The sequence below is a fragment of the Loxodonta africana genome, chromosome 1, assembly GCF_030014295.1.
Source record: "Loxodonta africana isolate mLoxAfr1 chromosome 1, mLoxAfr1.hap2, whole genome shotgun sequence".
Classification (NCBI taxonomy): domain Eukaryota; kingdom Metazoa; phylum Chordata; class Mammalia; order Proboscidea; family Elephantidae; genus Loxodonta; species Loxodonta africana.
In genome coordinates, this window is record NC_087342.1 from 105651051 (window position 1) to 105670258 (window position 19208).

General features: G+C 52.6%; 2 protein-coding genes across 4 annotated transcripts; one reads left to right on the forward strand and one right to left on the reverse strand.

The window, feature by feature from the left end:
- Positions 1 to 56: 56 nt before the first annotated feature.
- Positions 57 to 4164, forward strand: GNMT (glycine N-methyltransferase). Its single transcript, XM_003403907.4, has 6 exons — positions 57 to 1485; positions 2301 to 2428; positions 2888 to 3004; positions 3228 to 3370; positions 3471 to 3592; positions 3675 to 4164. The coding sequence occupies exons 1-6, from the start codon at positions 1280 to 1282 to the stop codon at positions 3844 to 3846; spliced, it is 888 nt and encodes a 295-aa protein (XP_003403955.1). The 5' UTR covers positions 57 to 1279; the 3' UTR covers positions 3847 to 4164.
- Positions 4156 to 15814, reverse strand: PEX6 (peroxisomal biogenesis factor 6). Of its 3 annotated transcripts, XM_003403906.4 has the most exons (17): positions 14826 to 15809; positions 12738 to 12901; positions 12181 to 12264; positions 9318 to 9420; positions 9105 to 9238; positions 8475 to 8586; positions 7889 to 8097; positions 7269 to 7464; positions 6992 to 7068; positions 6712 to 6844; positions 6428 to 6633; positions 6239 to 6300; positions 5898 to 6006; positions 5311 to 5427; positions 5064 to 5141; positions 4808 to 4947; positions 4156 to 4604 (listed from the first exon to the last, which is right to left on the reverse strand). In XM_003403906.4, the coding sequence occupies exons 1-17, from the start codon at positions 15702 to 15704 to the stop codon at positions 4468 to 4470; spliced, it is 2940 nt and encodes a 979-aa protein (XP_003403954.2). In that variant the 5' UTR covers positions 15705 to 15809; the 3' UTR covers positions 4156 to 4467. The 3 variants fall into 3 exon arrangements, with proteins under 3 accessions (XP_003403954.2, XP_064142353.1, XP_064142358.1); XM_064286283.1 differs by lacking the exon at positions 4156 to 4604 and having other exon boundaries at positions 4611 to 4947; positions 14826 to 15811; XM_064286288.1 differs by lacking the exons at positions 4156 to 4604; positions 4808 to 4947; positions 5064 to 5141; positions 5898 to 6006 and having other exon boundaries at positions 5315 to 5427; positions 14826 to 15814.
- Positions 15815 to 19208: the final 3394 nt, after the last annotated feature.

Here is a 19208-nt window from a genome sequence, read left to right on the forward strand (position 1 = left end):
TCTTTTAACATGAGTTTTTTTTTTTTAAGCCTAGGGGTCATGAGGCGGACTTCCCCCGGAATATTCTGCTAAGAGAGTAACTGAGTTTACTTGCACATCCCTACTACAATGCCTTTGTTAGCCTGTTGCCAAAGACCTGGGTCAGTGTGAGCACAAGGCTCCTTGACTTGAACATGGATAGACCTGTTTGAGGCAGTTCACATAAAATAGAAAGTTCAGAATGATTACTATATGATTTTGGGGATTCGTCCAGCTCCGAGATTCTATGGAGGCTAAGGTGGTTAGGGGAGGGAGCCTCCTTTGCTCTAAATTCCGTAACTCTTTCTGCAGCCAGAAGAACAAAGTCAGGTAGGGAGGGCTTTTCTCCATGTCTCAGGCTTTGCTGGGTGGCATCGTCTTAGGGAATCCACATCAGCCCAGGATTTTGTTCTCCGAAGAGAAGCCTACTGCTCTGGGGAGGAAGGGTGGGCTTACCGTAACCAAACCAAAGGACCGATATATCGCTCTGGCAAGAAGCGATAAAATAGCAAGAGCTCCAATCACCCTCACCCCTGACTCCACACTTCCCTCCCTGCGGGCACCTCCGTGAAAAGCCGATGGTCTTTTTAAGGGCGATAGGAGGGGGAAGAATAGGAAGGAAGCCACCAGACTCCAGCATAGGTGGCTCAGGGAAAAGCTTAATGCGTCACCTACACCACAAAGGCACACTGGCCTCCAAGGGGGCGGGACTATTCCTTGGGCCAGGGCTCTCTTTTCCTGGACTTGGATGGACAGACTTCCTATTTTCTCCCTTTCCTAGGCCCTTTCCACTGGGCAGTCTTTCCTTAGACATGCTGATACTTCCTTCGCTGGGGACGGTCCCCGCCTGCCCCCCGGGCGCTCAGCTCTGTAAATTTTGAAGTTGGAAATTTCTTTCCCTTTCTATCCAGCATGGGTGCAGATGGAGTGAGCAATCTCACTGGTCCCCTCTCCCAGACCCTCCCCTGTCCTCCTGGCGACCACGTTAAGTGGGAAGAGGGCTGGGACTGCAGGAGGGTCATTTCCCGCTGTGGGAGTGACCAGAGGGTTGGGTCCTCAGCCTGACAATAAGGGCCGGGTCAAGGATTCGAGGCTGCACCCTCTTCACCGCCTGGCAGCCCACGCCGGGGCCAGAGCCCAGCAGGGGCGTATCCCGAGCTCACCTGCCATTGGCAGGTGGGGTCGCCCGGCCCCGGCAGCGGCAGCGGCCACGCACGCTATAAGTGCGAGCGAGTGGTTGCCGCACTCGGCGTGACGCAGGATGGTGGACAGCGTGTACCGGACCCGATCCCTGGGGGTGGCGGCTGAGGGGCTCCCGGACCAGTACGCGGACGGGGAGGCCGCGCGCGTGTGGCAGCTCTACATCGGGGACACCCGCAGCCGCACGGCCGAGTACAAGGCCTGGCTGCTCGGGCTGCTGCGCCAGCACGGCTGCCAGCGGGTGCTGGACGTGGCCTGCGGCACGGGGTGAGCCCGGCGGGCTGGTGGGGGGCGCGGCGGGGCGGCTCGGACCACCGCCGGGCACGTCCGGGCAGCTCCCCCTCTGTCCCGGCAGAACGGGCACGAAGAGGACACGGGGGGGAGGCCGACCATAGAGGGGCGAGAAGAGAGGGCTTGAGGGAGGGTGCGGGCGCAACGGTGGGCCGGGCGGGAGGGCTCCCGGGGCGGTGGAAAAGCCCCAACCGACGACGCCAAGTTCAATCCTGGCTCCTGCGTTGTTCCTTGAGCGTTGGTTGGCCTTGGGCAATGTTATCAAATAACATTTGTTCGTCGTTGGCCTGTGCCAAGCGCAGTCCCGGAGCTTTTGACACATCAGTTTTTAAAATCTCGCAAAACCCTGTGAGGTAAGCAGTGAACTCCCCATTTACAGTTGGGCACATTAAGTCTCAGAGAAGCAAGGACCCCCATGTAGTGGAGAGGTGAAGGATAGTGAGGTTGGTTAGGGTCTGGCTGGCGTGTGCATACTAAACTGCCTCCTCCTATGCCCAAGTTAATTTCCCCCAGCCTCAGCTTGCCCATCTCTAAAATGGAGACACCACCTCACAGGGTTGCACATTTGTTGAGTGCCTGGATCTGAATAGGTGATAAAGAAAAAGTTGCTACCTGGTGATAAGCAGATTTGTGAGGTCATCTGAGGTCGGCAGAGAAGGCCCAGGAAAAGGAAGCAGAAGAATGGACTCTGATGGGTTGAGGAAGCAGAGATGTCCAGCACAGGGATTCCTCCTTGTCCTCCCAGCCCCCCTGACTGCCCCTTTTTGCCACTCATCCCCGGCTCTGCCCAGGGTGGACTCCATCATGCTGGTGGAAGAGGGCTTCAGCGTGACCAGCGTGGATGCCAGTGACAGGATGCTGAAATATGCACTTAAAGAGCGCTGGGACCGGCGGCACGAGCCTGGCTTCGACGAGTGGGGTATGCCGGGTCAGCCAAGCCCTCCCCAGCCCAGCTCTCAGGGACATTGTTCTCTCTGCTCTAGGCTCCTTTAGTCCATGGATGGGGTGTCCCACCCCCAGGGGGACAGTAAGATCAGAAGAAAAATTACTGTCACTTGCCAGATAAGGGAGGGTTAGGCATTAGAAGAAAGACAAGGCGTGAAGAACTACCTTAACTGTGTTTATTGTGTCCTTTACCTCCCCCCATGAATGAAAACCCATAAGCACGGACTCCTCTTTCCCAACTATGCCCTCCTCCTCCCCTGGCCTCTCTTCCTGCTCACCCTCCATGTACATAATGATCCCCTCCCCCTAACAGAATGGGGAGTGCCTGTTTTGAAGAGGAAACAGAGGCAAGACTGCATTTGTTGGAGGTGGGTGCTACTGGTACCATGTAAACTGTGTTACTCTGGTTCTTCTTCACCTTTTTGGCTCCCAGTTATTGAAGAAGCTAACTGGATGACTCTAGACAAAGATGTGCCCCAGCCACCAGGGGGTGGCTTCGATGCTGTCATTTGCCTTGGAAACAGTTTTGCCCACTTGCCAGACTGCAAAGGTGAGAGAGGGTGTGGCCTTGGGCATGGTTCTTGCCCTGAGCTATATCCCTTTCTATAGATCCCTGCCCTGGGTGCCTGCTTTCCTGTAAAGTGGATTCTTTGCTTTGCCCTTCTCTGCCTTGGCACTGGTACCCCTGGGGAGGGAGAGGGAGAGATGGGAGGGAGATGGGTGCTAGAGGGTCCTGAGCAGACTGAGCCTCCCTGCCCCTGCCTGGAGCTCAGGGGACCAAAGCGAGCACCAGCTGGCACTGAAGAACATTGCAAGCATGGTGCGGTTGGGGGGCCTGTTGGTCATTGACCACCGCAACTACGACCACATCCTCAGCACAGGCTGTGCACCCCCAGGGAAGAACATCTACTATAAGGTGGGTCTCACTGGGGGAGGAAGGCTCAGAGTGGGAGGTGTGATCCAGGGGCCCCACCGTGGGCTGCAGAGGCTAATACTGTCTGTACCATGGCCTGCAGAGTGACCTGACCAAGGACATCACGACATCGGTGCTGACAGTGAACAACAAAGTCCACATGGTGACCCTGGACTACACAGTGCAGGTGCCTGGGGCCAGCCAGGCTGGGTCTCCTGGCATGAGGTACCCACAGGGCTAGGCAGGGGTGTGAGGGGGAGGACAGCTGGGCCACCTGCCCTCAAGGTCTCCTGGGGCTCTGTTGCAGTAAGTTCCGGCTCTCCTACTACCCACACTGCCTGGCACCCTTCACAGAGCTGCTCCAAGCAGCCTTCGGGGGCAAGTGCCAACACAGCATCCTGGGTGACTTCAAGCCTTACAAGCCGGGCCAGGCCTATGTTCCCTGCTACTTCATCCACGTGCTCAAGAAGACAGACTGAGTGCAGCCGCAGCTTCCACAGCCCTGAGCCCAGGCAATGCCGGGCTGTCTGGGACGTGGGCACAGACAGCAGGGCAGATACCGGGGGTGTGGGGAGGGGCCAACTACAGGTGGGCATAAGGATTTGAATTCAGGCAAACGGAAGGGCTAAGAATAGAATCTGTGCCTTTTTCAGTTCCCATATGCCTTGTGTTTATGTCAGAAGGATCAGGCTCCTATGGTACCCACCGCTGCATGCCTGCCCCTAGGGTTTACTTCTCTCACCACATGGCTCTGTGCCTTATGAATCTTTCACCAAATGACACCAGCAGAGGGCAGCATACACTTTATTTTCAGCCTCGGATCTGGCCAATCCCCAGAACCCCAGGCACTGGCCCCTCCTCCTGAGCAGACTGACCTCATGGAGCTGGCCTGGGAGGAGGGACAGGTAGACAGGGCATGCCTCTTGAGCTCTTCCTGGTACTCCCAATGCCACTCTACCCTAGGGGAGCTCCTGGAAGTAGGCAGCCTTCAGGTGGGTGGGAAATAGCCTGAGAAGAGCCTCTTCCTTGCTCTCAGGTCTCTGTGGGGCTACTGAAGCACCTTTAGCCACTGTGGGTGGGTCCCGGGCCACAGGAGGCTCCTAGCAGGCGGCAAACTTGCGCTGGATGCGCTTGTACCGGAGCAGCTCCTGCTCGCTGATGGAGGGCTGCAGCCGGGCGGCAGCCTGCAGTAGGTCCTCCATAGTGAGCTGCAGTGCTGGGTTCCCCAGCTCCAGCCCTGGGAAGTGACAAGGGCCAGTCAAGGCCAGAGTCCCCATGCCAGCTGGGGAACAGATCTATGCCCAGGCAGGGAGAGTCCTGGTGGAGGCACCTTCCTGTCCAGAATCCCCCAGATGTAAACGGTCCCTCCTCTGCAATCCAGAACCAGGCCTGCCTTCCACCTGCTTTTTGGCTGACTTCTGGGGCTGGCGAGTGGCTCACCTTCCTCCAAGTCCCGAACCCTGCGTTTGAGGGCAGTTGTCATAGCGTCAGAGCAGAGGGAGTAGAGGTCAGCGCCCGTCAGCTGGGGAGGGCAGTGATCCAGCACCCTCACCAGGCTCACAGTGGGTTCCAGCTTGAATCTGTGGTGGGGAGACAGGAGAGAGCATTATTGCTGGCATCGCCTACTCCTTCAAAAGCTCGCCAGCTAGTCTATCCCAAGGCCCGAACCCTTTGGAAATCTTCTAACAGGGCATACTTGCGTGTGATGGCGCTCAGAACCCGCAGCTGGGAGGCCCTGTCCTCGCTCGCGCCCACAAACACCAGCTTGTCAAATCTTTAGGGAGACAGGTAGAGAAGGTCAAGTTCCTCCTCCCTCAGGAGCCTAGGCTGGCATCTGCACCAGGGAACCCCACCATGAGGGGTGGAGGAGATACAGGGTGGGGGTTGAGGGACAGGCCCAAATGGGGGTGGCCTGGTGGACGTGAGAGGTATGGGGTACCCACCTGCCAGGCCTCAGCAGGGCAGGGTCCAGGAGGTCTGGCCTGTTGGTGGCTCCGATCACAAACACATCCTGAGTGCTGTGAAGCCCATCCAGCTCGGCCAGGAGCTGAGACACCACCCTGGAAAGGAGGAAGAGAAGGCTGGAGAGCCCTTGGTCCTGTGTGCCTCTTGTTACCAGTTTTCTCAACAGGGCCTTTTGTTCAGTCATGCCCTGCACATCCCTCCATGCAGGCCCCCATTCTCCCTCATGTCCCACACCCAACAACAATGCCCTGCTTTTAGCCTCCGCTATACTATCTGAGGAAATCCTGGTGGTGTAGTGGTTAAGCGCTACGGCTGCTAATCAAAAGGTCATTCGAATCCAGCAGGCACTCCTTGGAAACCCTACGGGACAGTTCTACTCTGTTCTATAGGGTCACTATGAGTCAGAATCGGCTCGATGGCAAGGAGTTTCGTTTTTTTTTTTACAGTATCTGAGAACCAGAAGGACAGGAACTTGTATCTTTGGGCTCTGGTCCAGAGTTGGCTGTGACCTGTCTCCCATCCCTCCCATTCTAGACCCCAGATCCCATTCCTGCTCAGACCCCACCTGTCCATCACTCCTCCAGAGTCTCCACTTCGCCCCCGACTTGGGGCCAAGGAGTCCAGTTCATCAAAGAAGATGACACATGGAGCTGCAGCCCTGGCCCTGGCAAACACTGAGGGGAGAGAGAAGGCCCATGGGAGGGGGAAGTTCACGGGGGTGGGGCTTGAAGCCAGGGCAAAGAAGGAAGGAAACTGAGGTTTGACCATTCATCCCCAGCACTCCAGGTACTAGACTCTGCTGGGCAGGAACCCAACTTGTGGAATGGCAGACTAGAAACCACCATGAGCAGCCTGGGGAAGTGGGGCAGGGAAGCAACACAGGACTACCAGGGTTTGCTTGCTCACCTTCCCGCACGTTCTCCTCACTTTGGCCCACGTACATGTTGATGAGTTCTGGTCCCTTCACGCTGAATGAGAGGATGTGAGAGGTGAGACTTGCCAGATGCAGATACATACAATCGCCCTCTCGGGCCACCCCTCCCAGCCTGCTGCAGCCCCCAGCCCACCCAGCATCCCTTCTAGGCCCCTGGCCACCTGAGGAAGGTAAGGCTGCACTCAGTGGCCACGGCCTTGGCCAGAAGGGTTTTGCCAGTGCCAGGGGGCCCATGCAGCAGGAGGCCTGAGCGCCTGAGGCCCAGGCTCAGCAGCTCAGGGTGCTCCAGAGGGAGCTGGATGGTCTCCAGGATCTCCTTCTTCACCTCCTGCAGCCCGCCCACATCGTGCCAGGACACCGAGGGGATCTAGGAGACGGAGGGTGCATGGCTGGGGATATTCTGGAGGAGGAGCTCCTGCTCCACCTCCAAGGGCCTGGAGTCTACCTTGGGGGCGCCCACAGCTTGGGAGTGTGCTGCCTGCAGCTGCTCCAGCGCCTCCCCGAAGTCCTCTGCCAGGAGGGGGAAGCCAGCTACACACAGCTCCCCCTCATCCTCCTCACTCCAGCCACCTGCCAAACTGCAAAGAGAAACTCAGGAAGCCTCTGAAAGATCTCACCTAAGGCCTCCTCCCCACCAGGGTCCTGTTCCCTTCTCCCTTCCTCGCCAGGCCCCAGCCCATATTTCCTCTTGCCTCCTTCCCCACCCTGTGCCAGAGTTTCCTTACCCTGAGTTCTTGATCCTGGTGCAGGCTGCACGGCTGCTGTGGGTCAGAAGGGCATAGAGATCCCCCACCACAAAGCCCTGGGGAACCAGAGGAAAGGGCAGATGAGCAGGGTACAGTAGGTGGGAACCTTTGGGGGATGTGGAAGTGGTCCCCCTGTCAGCAGCAGAGGCCCAGCGTGGATGCAGTAGGGTTTTCTACCCCTCCGCTTGCGGGGTGGCAGGACTGAGTTCCTGGGACAAGGAACATAGGGAGGCCCAGCACCCTGCATGGTACTCACGGCACACCGCCGTGCCAGCTGGGCCAGGTTCACCTCTTGGCCCAGGGGCAGGTGGGCAGTGAGAGCCTGCAGGATGCTGAGCCGCTGCCCCTCTGTCAGCACAGGCACCTCCAGCTCGTGTGGGAATGCTGTCTGCACATCAGCAGGCAGGTCCCGGGCCCGGCTTGTGGTGGCCACAACCATCAGGGGAGGGCAGCTACACAGAAGGCAAATGGGCGCTGAAGGCAAGACCGTGGCTGGCAGCTCCTGAGCACTGCCTCATCCTGAGGCTGGTGCAGAGGGTGAGGGTGTTGAGGTGGGTGCCAGGATGGGACAGAGATGAGCACCCCAAAGGTTCTTGGATGAGGGTCCATGGGAAAACCTTGAGAGGGGAACCTTTCTCCCCCATCACATGAAGGGCTCACTTTTCTTCAAGCCAGTGTTTCCCAGGGGTGGGACCACATCTTGCTCTCTCTGGACACGCTAAGGCCTTCACACAGGTCTGCCTAGAGGGCAGCCAAATGGGCGTAGATGTCCGAGAAGTCATTGAGGGGCCACAGGGAATAAAGGACCAAAAAGGCTGAAGAGAAGTAAGAGAGCTGGGCGTTGCCCTGCTAACAGGCCCAGCTCTATATAAATACCTGGTGAGTGGGTCCTCATCGAGGAGGAGGTGACGCAGCGTGGCCACCACACGGGCATCCTCACCTAGCCCCTCGCGGTCCCGGCCCAGAAGGTCCAGAGCTGTCAGCAGCAGCACTGCCGGCCGGCAGCGCCGGGCCCGGGAAAAGGTGGCCTGCAGTTTGGTCTCCACAGCCCCGCTGCTGTCTGCACAGAGGCTGGAGCAGGGTACCTGGGAGAGGAGCCCAATGGGCCTGTGAGCATGTGAGCAAGGGGGAGCTGTGACTGGGCAGGGAGAGGGGACAATGAGTCAGAAGATGCAGGCCGTCTTTTTTTTTTGGCAGGCAGGGATTAAGAGGGTAACACAGCCAAAGTCCCACCTCTTCCTTACCCATTCCCTAGTGCTATTTCCTGGATTCTGAACTGTCACCCAAAATCTTAAAACCCCTTCTCTCATGAAAGCACTTCTCAGTAGCTGAGCATCACGGGAATATGCCTGACTCACTTGACTGAGGTGCTAGGGCCTGGCTAGTAGGCCAAAACATAGAAAGACAGACAGACTGCATCTGAGAGGGAAAGTAGTTGGCTCTACTCTTCAGGTACTCTCACCTTCAGTAAGTGCAGCCCAAGGCGGTTGCAGGCAGCAGTAACTGCTGTGGTCTTCCCACTGCCCGGGGGGCCCCGTAGAAGGACACTGCTCGCTCCTGTCAGCAGAGCACCCCTGCAACCAGAGAAGAGACCCCATCTCCTCTACCAGCCCAAATCTTGGCATCCCCAGTAACATGGGGACCCTTGGATTTAGAAAGCACACACCCTGTTTCTCTCTCCCGAGCCACCCCATGCCCCACCAGGACTGTCTCCACATGGTGAGGCCATATTTCCCACGCCACCTATGGAGCTCTGGCAGCGAACATATCCCGCAGCCAGAGACTAGTTCCCTTTTGTCATCACTGTGCCTTCAGTGGAGCTTTCCTTGACTGTTACGTCTGGTCTCGACCTATTGAGAGGAACTGGTGGGCGGGGGGGGTCTGTGTCTATACATGGGCCAATGATACGGGAGCCTGAGGATTTGCTTTCAGAAAGGACATGGGTTGGTGGCCTGGGCATTCTGGTTTGAGGGAGGGCCTCCCTACTCCACTCTGGCCAGGAGCACTGGGAACTCCTAGTCTGGCCTACTGCACCTCCAGGGACGTTCTGAGCAGGGACATCTCCATACCCTGAGGCTGCAGCCTCACTCACCCTGGCTGGAGGCGAGGCTTCAGGGCAGCACAGAGCTCGGTCACCAGGGCCTCCAGGCCTGGGGGAGACAAGCTACTCCAGAGAGTGTGTTCTTTTGAAGGCAGCCCGGGAACAGGGCTCAGGGTAGCACCCGCCTGTGAAGGTGGGAGGAAGCTCCAGGCTGATGCCTCTATTCCCTCCCCCAGGTTTACTCCTATCCCTATTGGGCCTCACCATGTACAAGGAGGTATGGGTGGTGTCGGCCAAGTAGGCACTGGTTGGCTCCTCTGGGGCTTCTCCAACTGTTTTCTTCACCTTAAAAAACACCTCCGGCCACCTACAGGAAAGAGGCCCAATGAACCTCATGCCCAAGGCCCACATACCCACTTCCTGAGGACAAGGTAGCTGTCTCAACCACAGAGGCCCCACTGCAAGGACAAACTCAAGAGCAGCACAAATAAATGCTCCCAAGGCACGGCTGGATCATGCACGTGTTCAGGGCAGGAAGTATGTCGGTCCCTCCACACCCTCCATGGCAACCATCAAGAGTGCCTTGCGGGGCTTGGGGGGTTTCTAGACAAATGGCCACCCATCCACTCCAATGGGAAAAGCCACTGCTGTACTAAGTAATGGATCATTTGATCGTTTCCACTGACTGCAGAATAGTCTCTCCCTCAAACACATACACACCGAGGCTCCCCAAAAACTCAGAAGGAAGAGTTCCCTGGCTTTTATGTGATAATCCACAAAATTTAGTTGCAGGCAGATTCCTCAGGAATGACAGCTAATGATTAATGACTCTCCATCCGGGCTGGACACCAGAATTACCTGTGAAGCTTTTAAATATCAACTTTTCTCACATACTGTAGGATTTTACTCATATAAAAATACCCAGTATAGGTAAATCCATAGGCAGAAAGTAGCTTAGTGGTTGCCAGGTGCTAGGGGAAGTGAGGAGCAGGGAGTAGCGGCTAACGGGTACAGTGCTTCTTTCTGGGGTGATGAAGACGTTCCAGAATTAGACAGTGGCGATGGTTGCACAACCTTGTAAATGTACTAAAACCCACTAAACTGTACACTTCTAAAGGGTGAGTTTCATGGTGTGTAACGTATACCTCAGTTTTTAAAAAGAAATATTTCTCCCTCCTTTGGAAAATAAGAAAACCCACAGGCCCCAGTCTCATTCTGCTTCTGCCTCAATGGGTCTGAGTGGGGCTCAGGTATCTACTTTTCAAAAGCTCTTTCAGGGACTCTGACGCATAGCCAGGGCTGTGCAGTCACTGGCTAATGTCATAGGGAGTTAGGTTTATTCAACTCACTACCTGGAAGAGGGTGGATAGCAGGTTGCGGCTACTAACCTAAATTTCCAGGTAGAGACATGATGACCTGCTCCTCTTTAGTCCTCAGGCGGAAAGGTAATGACAGCCAGGCTATCACCTGGGCCTCTTGAAGCCCTTTGCTCACACTGGCCTACAGTCTCAAAGCTGCTCCTTCAGGTGGGTAGGAGTGACCCAAGGTGGAGGGGGAGGCATACAAGGTTATGAAACTCTTGCTAGTTGTTACTGTTGGCAGTGATTATGGTAAAAACTAGAATAAGGAAAACTGGATCCTACTGTTATTAATTATAAATAAATGATGGGTGGGCCCACAACCTAGAATCCCAATCAGGCCAAACATCTTGAGTCAGAGTGCATCATGCCAGCGCTGGGAAGCATCGCGTAGGAATCCAGTGAGTGGCAGCACTGTGTGGGATTAGGCTGAGACAACTTCCTGATGGAGGGTAGACTGGGCAACCTCAGGCAGAAGAGCCAGACCTCTAGAATCTATGTGGATACTGTTAGACGACACTTGGCTATGCTTCAGGGGGCCAGATAGGAGACAGTGGAGCTGGTTCCCGTGTGGCCTGGTTTTGGGAAGTGGAACATGGGAGAGGCTAAAGAAGCTATACACCACTGACAGTGGAACTCTTTCCCAGTGATCAGAGGAAGCTCTCTTTAGGGCTTCCCTTATCAAGCCCTAAAGCACTCATCTCTATCTGTCCTTGAACCCCACCCCACCCAATCCTGCTTTTCTTGGAATATGCTCAGGGAAAGAACTACTGTGCTTAGCACCCAAAGGAGGGTGGTAGGTGTCTACAGGGCTAGAACAGTATAGACCCAGACAGGGTGGATTAACCAGTAAGCATGGTAGACACAGGCTTAATTGTGTTTACCTCCTAAGCTGTAGTGCACAATTTCACATGGGTTTCACCACATCTTTGCTAGGCCTGAGACTTGACATGAATGTTCTTTTGCCCAAGTTCCTGTGGCTGGTCCCACCTTATTTGAGATCTCCCTGAAGGCTGAGTTACTGTGTTTATCAGTTGTGTCCTCCTCCTAGTAAATTGCTATAGGAAATCAGTCTAGAATAAAGGAACTGGTTAGGATATAGGGTCATATTTTTCCCCCTTCACATAAGGCCAAAGCTGTCTCTTAATTCTTTGCTTCACCATTTCATATGGAATCTCTGCAGACAGAGTCAACAGTAGGAAGAGAAAAGCTGGATTCCTTGTTTTGGGTTCTTGGCTCAGTTATGGTCCATGTCTCATTCTCCATTGAGAATAAGGAAAAACAGAAGAGATGGCTTCTCAAGGATAGCAGCAACCTCTGTGCCCCCTTTTGGGAGATAGGATTGGGAAGCAGCATGTGTATAATCCATTAATTAGAGGAGAAGTCTGAGCCTGGGTCTCCTTATGTTGAGTATATGGGAAAAACACCTGAGCCCTGGCCCAAACACTGTGGTTGAGAATGGAAAGGAAGGAATCGCCTCTTGGTCTAGGTCATGAAATTAATCTTAATGCTTTACTTTACCTATGAACACCATACAATGATTAGCTTGAGGATAAACACCTCCCAAAGTCAGCAGCAGTGGCTCTTAACCTTTTCTCACATACCTGTTTGAGAATCTGAAGAAGCTACAAACTGTCTCTTCAGAAAAACGCACCCAACAACAAAACAAGTTCTCATGCATGAAATTATTGCAGACAATTTGGGGGAGGTATAGAACTCCTGCACCCAGGTGAAGAACCCCAGAGGTAAGATAGGAGGCAGCTGCGTACCTGGGCAGTTTCTCTGGGCTTCCTTCCAGGATCTCTACTTGCCCAACTGTTGGCACACACAGCACATCCCCTTCCTGGACTACCCTGCAACACAGCAGCAGCCCTGGTCAGCTCTCAGTGGGCATCGTGAGCACGTGCCTGACACAGTCCCCCCATGCCCACCCCCAACATGCAGACTACTTCTTAGAAGCCTCCTGCCCACCCAGAAACCCCAGCAGTTCTCCAGAGAACAAGTCAGACCTAAAATGAGCTGGAGGACATGAAGAGACTAGATAGAAAGGGGGATCAGAGACCAGTGAGGGATCCAAGAATCCTGGCTCTTTGGGGATCCACTCAGATACAAGAGGTTTCTCAGTTTAGAATGTCTCAAGTCACCTCATGATCCAGATTTCTCTTTTATTGTCTGCCTGGCACACCAAGAGGCTCCGAGCCACAATATTTCCTAAAATATGGCTTCTTTTAATCAGAGGCTCTGTGGTACTTGGATCTAAGGCATGGAGTAAGAGGAAAGCAATGAGGGTGGGTCACTATCCTCCTGAAAGGGGTAGGCAGCTAACCTGGGTGTCTGAAAGTGCCGGTAAAGAACATGGTCATAATTTCCATTAATGCTGTAGTGAGGAGAGGACACAATTTCAATGTGTAACTCTCTGGCAAACGGAGGCCCAGGCAGCACTGAGCAGCTTCCTTTGTCTTCGGGGGTGCTGAAGCCGTCCAAGTACCTCTAGTAGAGAAACAACCACCACCTTATAACATTTTCCCAAAGAGTCAGGCTCTGCCCTGTCTCTTCACAGTCAATGCATCTACTTCCATTCTCCAGCCTTCATATAACCACAACTCTGGAGTAGCAGAGCTGAACACCTGTATCTTCCCTACAATGCTGCCCTCTCAAGCAGAAACTTCTCCCTCTAATGAGCATCAGAAAGAGATGTCACCTCGTTTTCTGGCTCGGACTCCAAAAAGGACCCCAGTAAAGATAAGCCTTCTGTGATACTTTTAAGTTGGCCCAGATCCAGTGAAATAGTAGAGACATTTAATCCCCACAAATCTTTTGAGTGACACCAGGCAGCTGCTGGGATTGATATTAAGTGGACATTATCGGAATTCAAACTGTGGGAAAAGGACATGATCTTGCTGAAGCTGAAAGCATTGGTTCAGCCGAATGAGCTCCAGTCTGAGTACTCCAGAAGTTTTTCCTCTGTTCAAAAGGAAACTCATACCTACTCCCACTCATGTACATCTTTTATCTCTTGCTGACATCCCAGAGCGTTAGTCTGCTATACCAGCATCATCCAATAGCGCTTTCTGCAATGACGGGAATGCTCTGTATCTACATGTGGGTACTGAGCACTTGAAATGTGACTACAGCAACCAAAGAATTGAACTTTAAATTTTATTTAGTCTTAATTAAATTTCAATAGCCACAAGGGGACTAGCGGCTTCCATATTGGACAGTGCAGGTCTAAACCAGACATTAAAAAAAAAAAAAAAACCCAAACTCATTGCCGTTTAGCTGATTTCAACTCATAGTGACCCCACGGGACAGAGTAGAATTGCCCCATGGAGTTTCCAAGCAGCTCCAGACAAAGAGGTGCTTATACATTAGACTAAACTTGTCCCCTGCAAATACAATCGTCTTCTTGAAGTAAGCTCCTTAAAGGCAGAAACCAAAAACTTATCTTGTCTGTATTAAATATTAAATACTAGGTACCAAAGAGAATAAAGAGCTCTTTCATTCAAGGAGTTTACAACATATAATCAGGGATTAGCCACATTACATAATCATAACCAGGCAGGATCAAATAAAGCCCTAAGAAAGGTACAAAATGCCACAGGAGGAGGAAGCCATGTTAACTCTGTGGCGGGGAGATTATAAAAGGCTCTGTGAAGAAGGTGGCATGACTTTAGACGGGCCTTGAAGGAAAGATGGTAGGATTTTAACAGATTAGGCTAGAAGAATAGGAAGGAATTTGAAGCCAAGGATAAACATGAGCAAAAGCACTTGAGGTATCATTTTTCACACTACCCAGCATAATACTGGGTGGTGGTTCTTGCTGGGTGTTGTTGAGTCGATTCCAACTCACAATGACCCCATGGGGCAGAGAGGAACTGCCCCATAGGGCTTTCTAGGTTGTCATCTTTACCGGAGCAGATCACCTTTCTCCGGAGGAGCTGCTGGGTAGGTTTGAATAGCCAACCTTTCCGTTAGCAGCAGAGTACTTAACCTTTGTGCCACCAGGGCTCCGTAATATTGGGTACACAGTAGCAATTCATTCTGTTTCATTCTGTTGTGCATGGGGTAGCTGTGAGTCAGAACCCACCGGAGAGTACCTAACAACCAGCACCTAATAACAACTACAGTAGCAATTTGACGAACAGATTAGATTGAGTGGATTAATATGCACACCTAGCAACTTGATTGTGAATCTCACCTTTCACCTAAATAGATGAAAGCCCTTCCCGTGCATCACCAAACGTGGAGGTTTATATTTTGATTATAAAGAATGGATAAATGAGGCTATGACACATTAAGTGAAAAATCCAAGATCTTAAGGAGTAAAGGGCCTAATTCTATAGCTCTTTCAATTCAGTGAAGACCTAGAAAAGAAGGAAAAGGAATCATTCCTGGCCTTGGTGCTGTATCCTACCTGAATTCTGAGCTCTCCCACTTCCAGAGGGTCACAGCCAAGATTAAAAGCTAGAGTGGCAGGTACGAGGGCCAGTCCGTCAGCGAGGGGCTCTCCCAGCTGCCCAGACTCGGGTCCCAGCCTCTCAGAGAGGTCCCAGCGTCGCTCCAGGACCTGCACCGTGGCTAAGTGCGGTTTGGTGTTCGATGACTCTCCGGCCCGGGCTACCCACACCCATTCGCCCTGGAAGAGACCGATGCCCCGGAGACATCTCCTGCTCACCCCCAGTGAGTCTCCAGTCCCTCCCAGAACTCCCCGGAGTTGTCGGACTGTGCCCAGAACTGCGAAGGAGGACACCACGGGCGGAGGTGGGGGCCGGCTGCTGTCCCCAGTCTCCGGGCCCAGTCTGGCCCGCCCGCGGAGCTCCGTCAAAGCCAGCCGCGTCCCCGGGCCCAGCAGCCCTTGCAATGCCGGCCGCGTCTCCAGCACCCGCGGCCCGGGGACTGGCAAGGCCTCTCCGCGCCTCACCAGCAGCGGCCCGACCCGCGGTCCAAGCCCGGGCCCAGACGACGTGCCCAGCAGCGCCCAGCCCAGCGCCGGGGGCCGCCGCACGGGACGCGCCCGCACCCATGCCCCGGAGTCCAGTGCCAGGAGCCGCAGCAGCGCTCGGCTAACAAGCAGCTGCGGGGGCCCAGGGCCCTGCTCTTCAGTCTCCGCACTCGGTCCCTCCAGGGCCGCCACTAGCAACGCCGGCCCAGCCGGGCTCTCCCCTGCAGGCCGCAGGGCCAGCACTAGGCCCAGCCCCGCCGCAGACCACGGGCTCCCGGGCGGCAACAGCACGGCCAAGGGGGGCGTCTCAGTCGGGAAGGGCTCCAGGACCCGCAAGACAGTTAGAGCCATGGTGACAGGAGACCCAGAAAGAAGGTGAAGGAAGGCGGCTTCCGGAGCCAGGGAGCTGGCTTGCTAACGGTGCGAGCGTCGTTTCCGCTTCCGCCAGGGGAGGCGTGAGGAAAGTGGGAGGGGAGTCGGGAGCAGCGAGCATGCTCTGATAGGAAGCAACTGCGCCTCGGAGAGGTCAGGAGGTGCTCCAATGGCAGGCATCTCTGCGGTTACGTAACATTTACGCCTGCGCTCTTTGAGCCTGTGCTTGCAGGCGTCTTGTAGGCAAGAAAGGTTCTCTCTGTTAACTGGCATGCATTTGACAGTTTATTGACTGACCACTGAACAGTCAGCGTGCCCTGGAGCGACTGGGCCCAGTGCTGGGGGCTGTGTTTAGGAAAGAATCGACTCCTCCCTCTGTGGAGCTGTAGGAACTGAGGTTTCGGGTTGTGGGGAAGGTAGCAGGAGAGTGGTAGGATTATAAAACCCTGTGTTAGACGTGCTTGTGGATATGTAGTGGCTGCTGACTGAATTACTACATGTGATTCATGTAGCCCTGGAGTGCTTGGTGCGGCCACACCTGTTCCAACACATCCTACACAAAACCCATGTTCCAACACGTCTTGTCCTGTTCGTTCTACACCCACCAAACTGGGAGCGAAGACAAAGCAGCTTCGGTCTTACATCTTTCCAAATCCGGTTACTCTCCCCTTACCAATACTTACAAACCGGAGACCCATTCCCTAACCTCTAGGAGACCCTGGAGGAGGGCGTCGTTGCTTCCATAATCAGCACCAATACAACAGCCTGCTTCCCACCTGTGGTGTTACATACCGAGATTGCACCCTTGTCTCCACCCGCACTGATTTGTAGGCCACACATTTCCAATTATTAACAATACGTTTGCACCCAGAGTCAGTGGATTGGAATGGTGGTAATCTACTCTCTGGACCTTGCCTCTCTTCTAGCTCTGCCCAACTTTCTGCTTTCCTTCACAATTGAACATCTTCTACTTCGTAGTTATGCGTTCCTGAAAATATTTTTGAAAGTCAAGTATTTGAAAATTGAATATTAGATTTGCATGTTATGAGAGATTTCTATCCACAGATTGACAGGAAATCATCAATTGTCTAATTATTTTTCCTGGAAGTACCTCCAGTCCTAAACCTGAAAGAGCCCAGACACACTTCTTCGAAACAGCATGCAAGAACGTGTTAGATATCTGGATTCACATGGATGAAAGTTCTCATTTGGTGGTACTGAACTGTATGTCTGAAGAAGACTGAAGAAGATTTGATGCCTTTGAATTATGGTGTTGACAAAGAATATTGAATATATGGTGGACTGCCAGAAGAACAAATAAATCTGTCTTGGGAGAAGTACAGCTAGAATGCTCTTTAAGAAGCGAGGGTGGCAAGGCTTCGTCTCACGTACTTTGGACATGTTATCAAGAGGGACCAGTCCCTGGAGAAGAACATCATGCTTGGTAAAGTACAGAGTCTGCAAAAAAGAGGAACACCCTCAAAGAGATGAATTGACATAGTGGCTGCAACAATGGGCTCAAATGTAGCAACGATTGTGAGGATGGTGCAGGACTGGTCAGTGTTTCATTCTGTTGTACATAGGATCACTATGAGTCAGAAGTGACTTGACAACACCTAACAACAAACTATATGTGGCTCTGTCCCCTGCCTCGCAGAGGGACCAAGGACTGGGAGGGCAGTGGATAGGCCCAAAAGAATATATCTGCTTTATACAGTAGCAGGCAAGCTCTAGGCCTTAGGACTGTAGTGTTCCTTGGGACCTTAAAAAAAAGGGAAGGATAAATACATCTGGTATCCTGCCTGGAAGGTCCCCGGGTGGCGTAACCAGTTCACACTGGTCTACTAATCTAAAGGTTGGTGGTTTGAACCCACCCATCAAGATCACAGAAGAAAGGCTTGGCAATCTGCTTTTGTAAAGATTTTTTGTTGTTGTTAGGGTGTCCTCAAGTCGGTTCTTTCTCATAGTGACCCTATGTATAACAGAATGAAACACTGCCTGGTCCTGCACCATCCTCACAATCGTTGTTACGTTTGAGCCCACTGTTGCACCCACTGTGTCAATCCATCTCATTGAAGGTCTTCCTCTTTTTCGCTGACCAAGCATGATGTTCTTCTCCAGGAACTGGTCCCTCCTGATAACAAATCTTGTCACCCTCACTTCTAAGGTACATTCTGGCTGTACTTCGTCCAAGACAGATTTGTTCGTGCTGGCAGTCCATGGTATATCCAATATTCTTTGCCAATACCATATTTCAAAGGCATCAGTTCTTCTTTGGTCTTCCTTATTTATTCTCCAGCTTCTGCATACATATGAGACGATTAAAAATATCATTGCTTGGGTCAGGCGCACCTTAGTCCTCAATGTGACATCTTTGTTTCTCAACACTTTAAAGAGGTCTTTTGCAGCAGATTTTCCTAATGCAACATGTCTTCTGATTTCTTGACCGCTGTTTCCATGGGTGTTGATTGTGGATCCAAGTAAAATGAAATCCTTGACAACTTCAATATTTTCTCCATTTATCATGATGTTGTTTATTGGTCCAGTTGTGAAGATTTTTGTTTTCTCTATGTTGAGGCATAATCCATACTGAAGGGTGTAGTCTTTGATTTTCATCAGTAAGTGCTTCAAGTAAAGATTACAGTCAAGAAAACCCTATGGAACAGTTCTACTCTGCAACATATGGGGTTGTCACGAGTTGGAATCGACTTGATGACAATGGGTTTTACCCTGCCTGGGGTTGGAACCCATATGGACACAAATGACCAGTTGCTGTCTAGTGGACTCTGATTCATGGCAACCCCACGTGTGAGAATAGAACTGTGCTCCATAGGGTTTTCCATGCCTGATTTTTCAGAAGTAGATCACCAGGCCTTCCAAGGTGCCTTTGAGTGGACTCAAAACTTCCAACCTTTTGAGAGTGGGTGTTAATTGTTTGCACCACCCGGGACTCCACAGACACAAATACCCAGGAAATAAATGTCATTTCCTTTCAGGATTTTCTCCTTGTAAATAATGACTGGCATCCAGTTCACTTTGTGTTACCTGGAAATTATCATTAGTCACTGAAAGCCCAATACAATTTCTATAAGATAGCCAGTAGCCTAAATTTGCTATCATCACATCCTTACCTCTTGCTCACCCCTCAACCTACTACCACTTCCTTTCCACTCCTGAGACTTCCTTGGCAGAGATCACCAGTAACTTCCTAACTACAGAATCCGGGGATGCTGTTTGATCTTTATCTTACTTGACCTTTCTCTGGAATCTGACGCTATTGAACAATTCTCCTTTCCAGAAACACTTTTACTTCCCTTGCCTTGTGACAGTTTTCTTCCTAACATCTCTGACCACTTCCCAGTTATCCTCAACTCCTCCCTTTCCCTTCCCATCTCCCCAGAATCCAATGAGTCACTAAATCCCATTGATTACACACATTTCCCAATTCCATCCTCCCTTCTTCATCCTCATGGCCACTGTTTT

Excerpts from the sequence above, each read along its gene's own strand:
- PEX6 (XM_064286283.1), bottom strand. The coding sequence starts at position 15,704 with ATGGCTCTAACTGTCTTGCGGGTCCTGGAGCCCTTCCCGACTGAGACG. Across the intron at positions 9,239-9,317 it reads CCCATACCTCCTTGTACATG|GCGGGTGCTACCCTGAGCCC; the intron begins GTGAGGCCCAAT and ends CCACCTTCACAG. Across the intron at positions 6,301-6,427 it reads TGCAGCCTTACCTTCCTCAG|CGTGAAGGGACCAGAACTCA; the intron begins GTGGCCAGGGGC and ends CCTCTCATTCAG.
- GNMT (XM_003403907.4), top strand. The coding sequence starts at position 1,280 with ATGGTGGACAGCGTGTACCGGACCCGATCCCTGGGGGTGGCGGCTGAG. Across the intron at positions 1,486-2,300 it reads GACGTGGCCTGCGGCACGGG|GGTGGACTCCATCATGCTGG; the intron begins GTGAGCCCGGCG and ends GGCTCTGCCCAG. Across the intron at positions 2,429-2,887 it reads GCCTGGCTTCGACGAGTGGG|TTATTGAAGAAGCTAACTGG; the intron begins GTATGCCGGGTC and ends TTTGGCTCCCAG.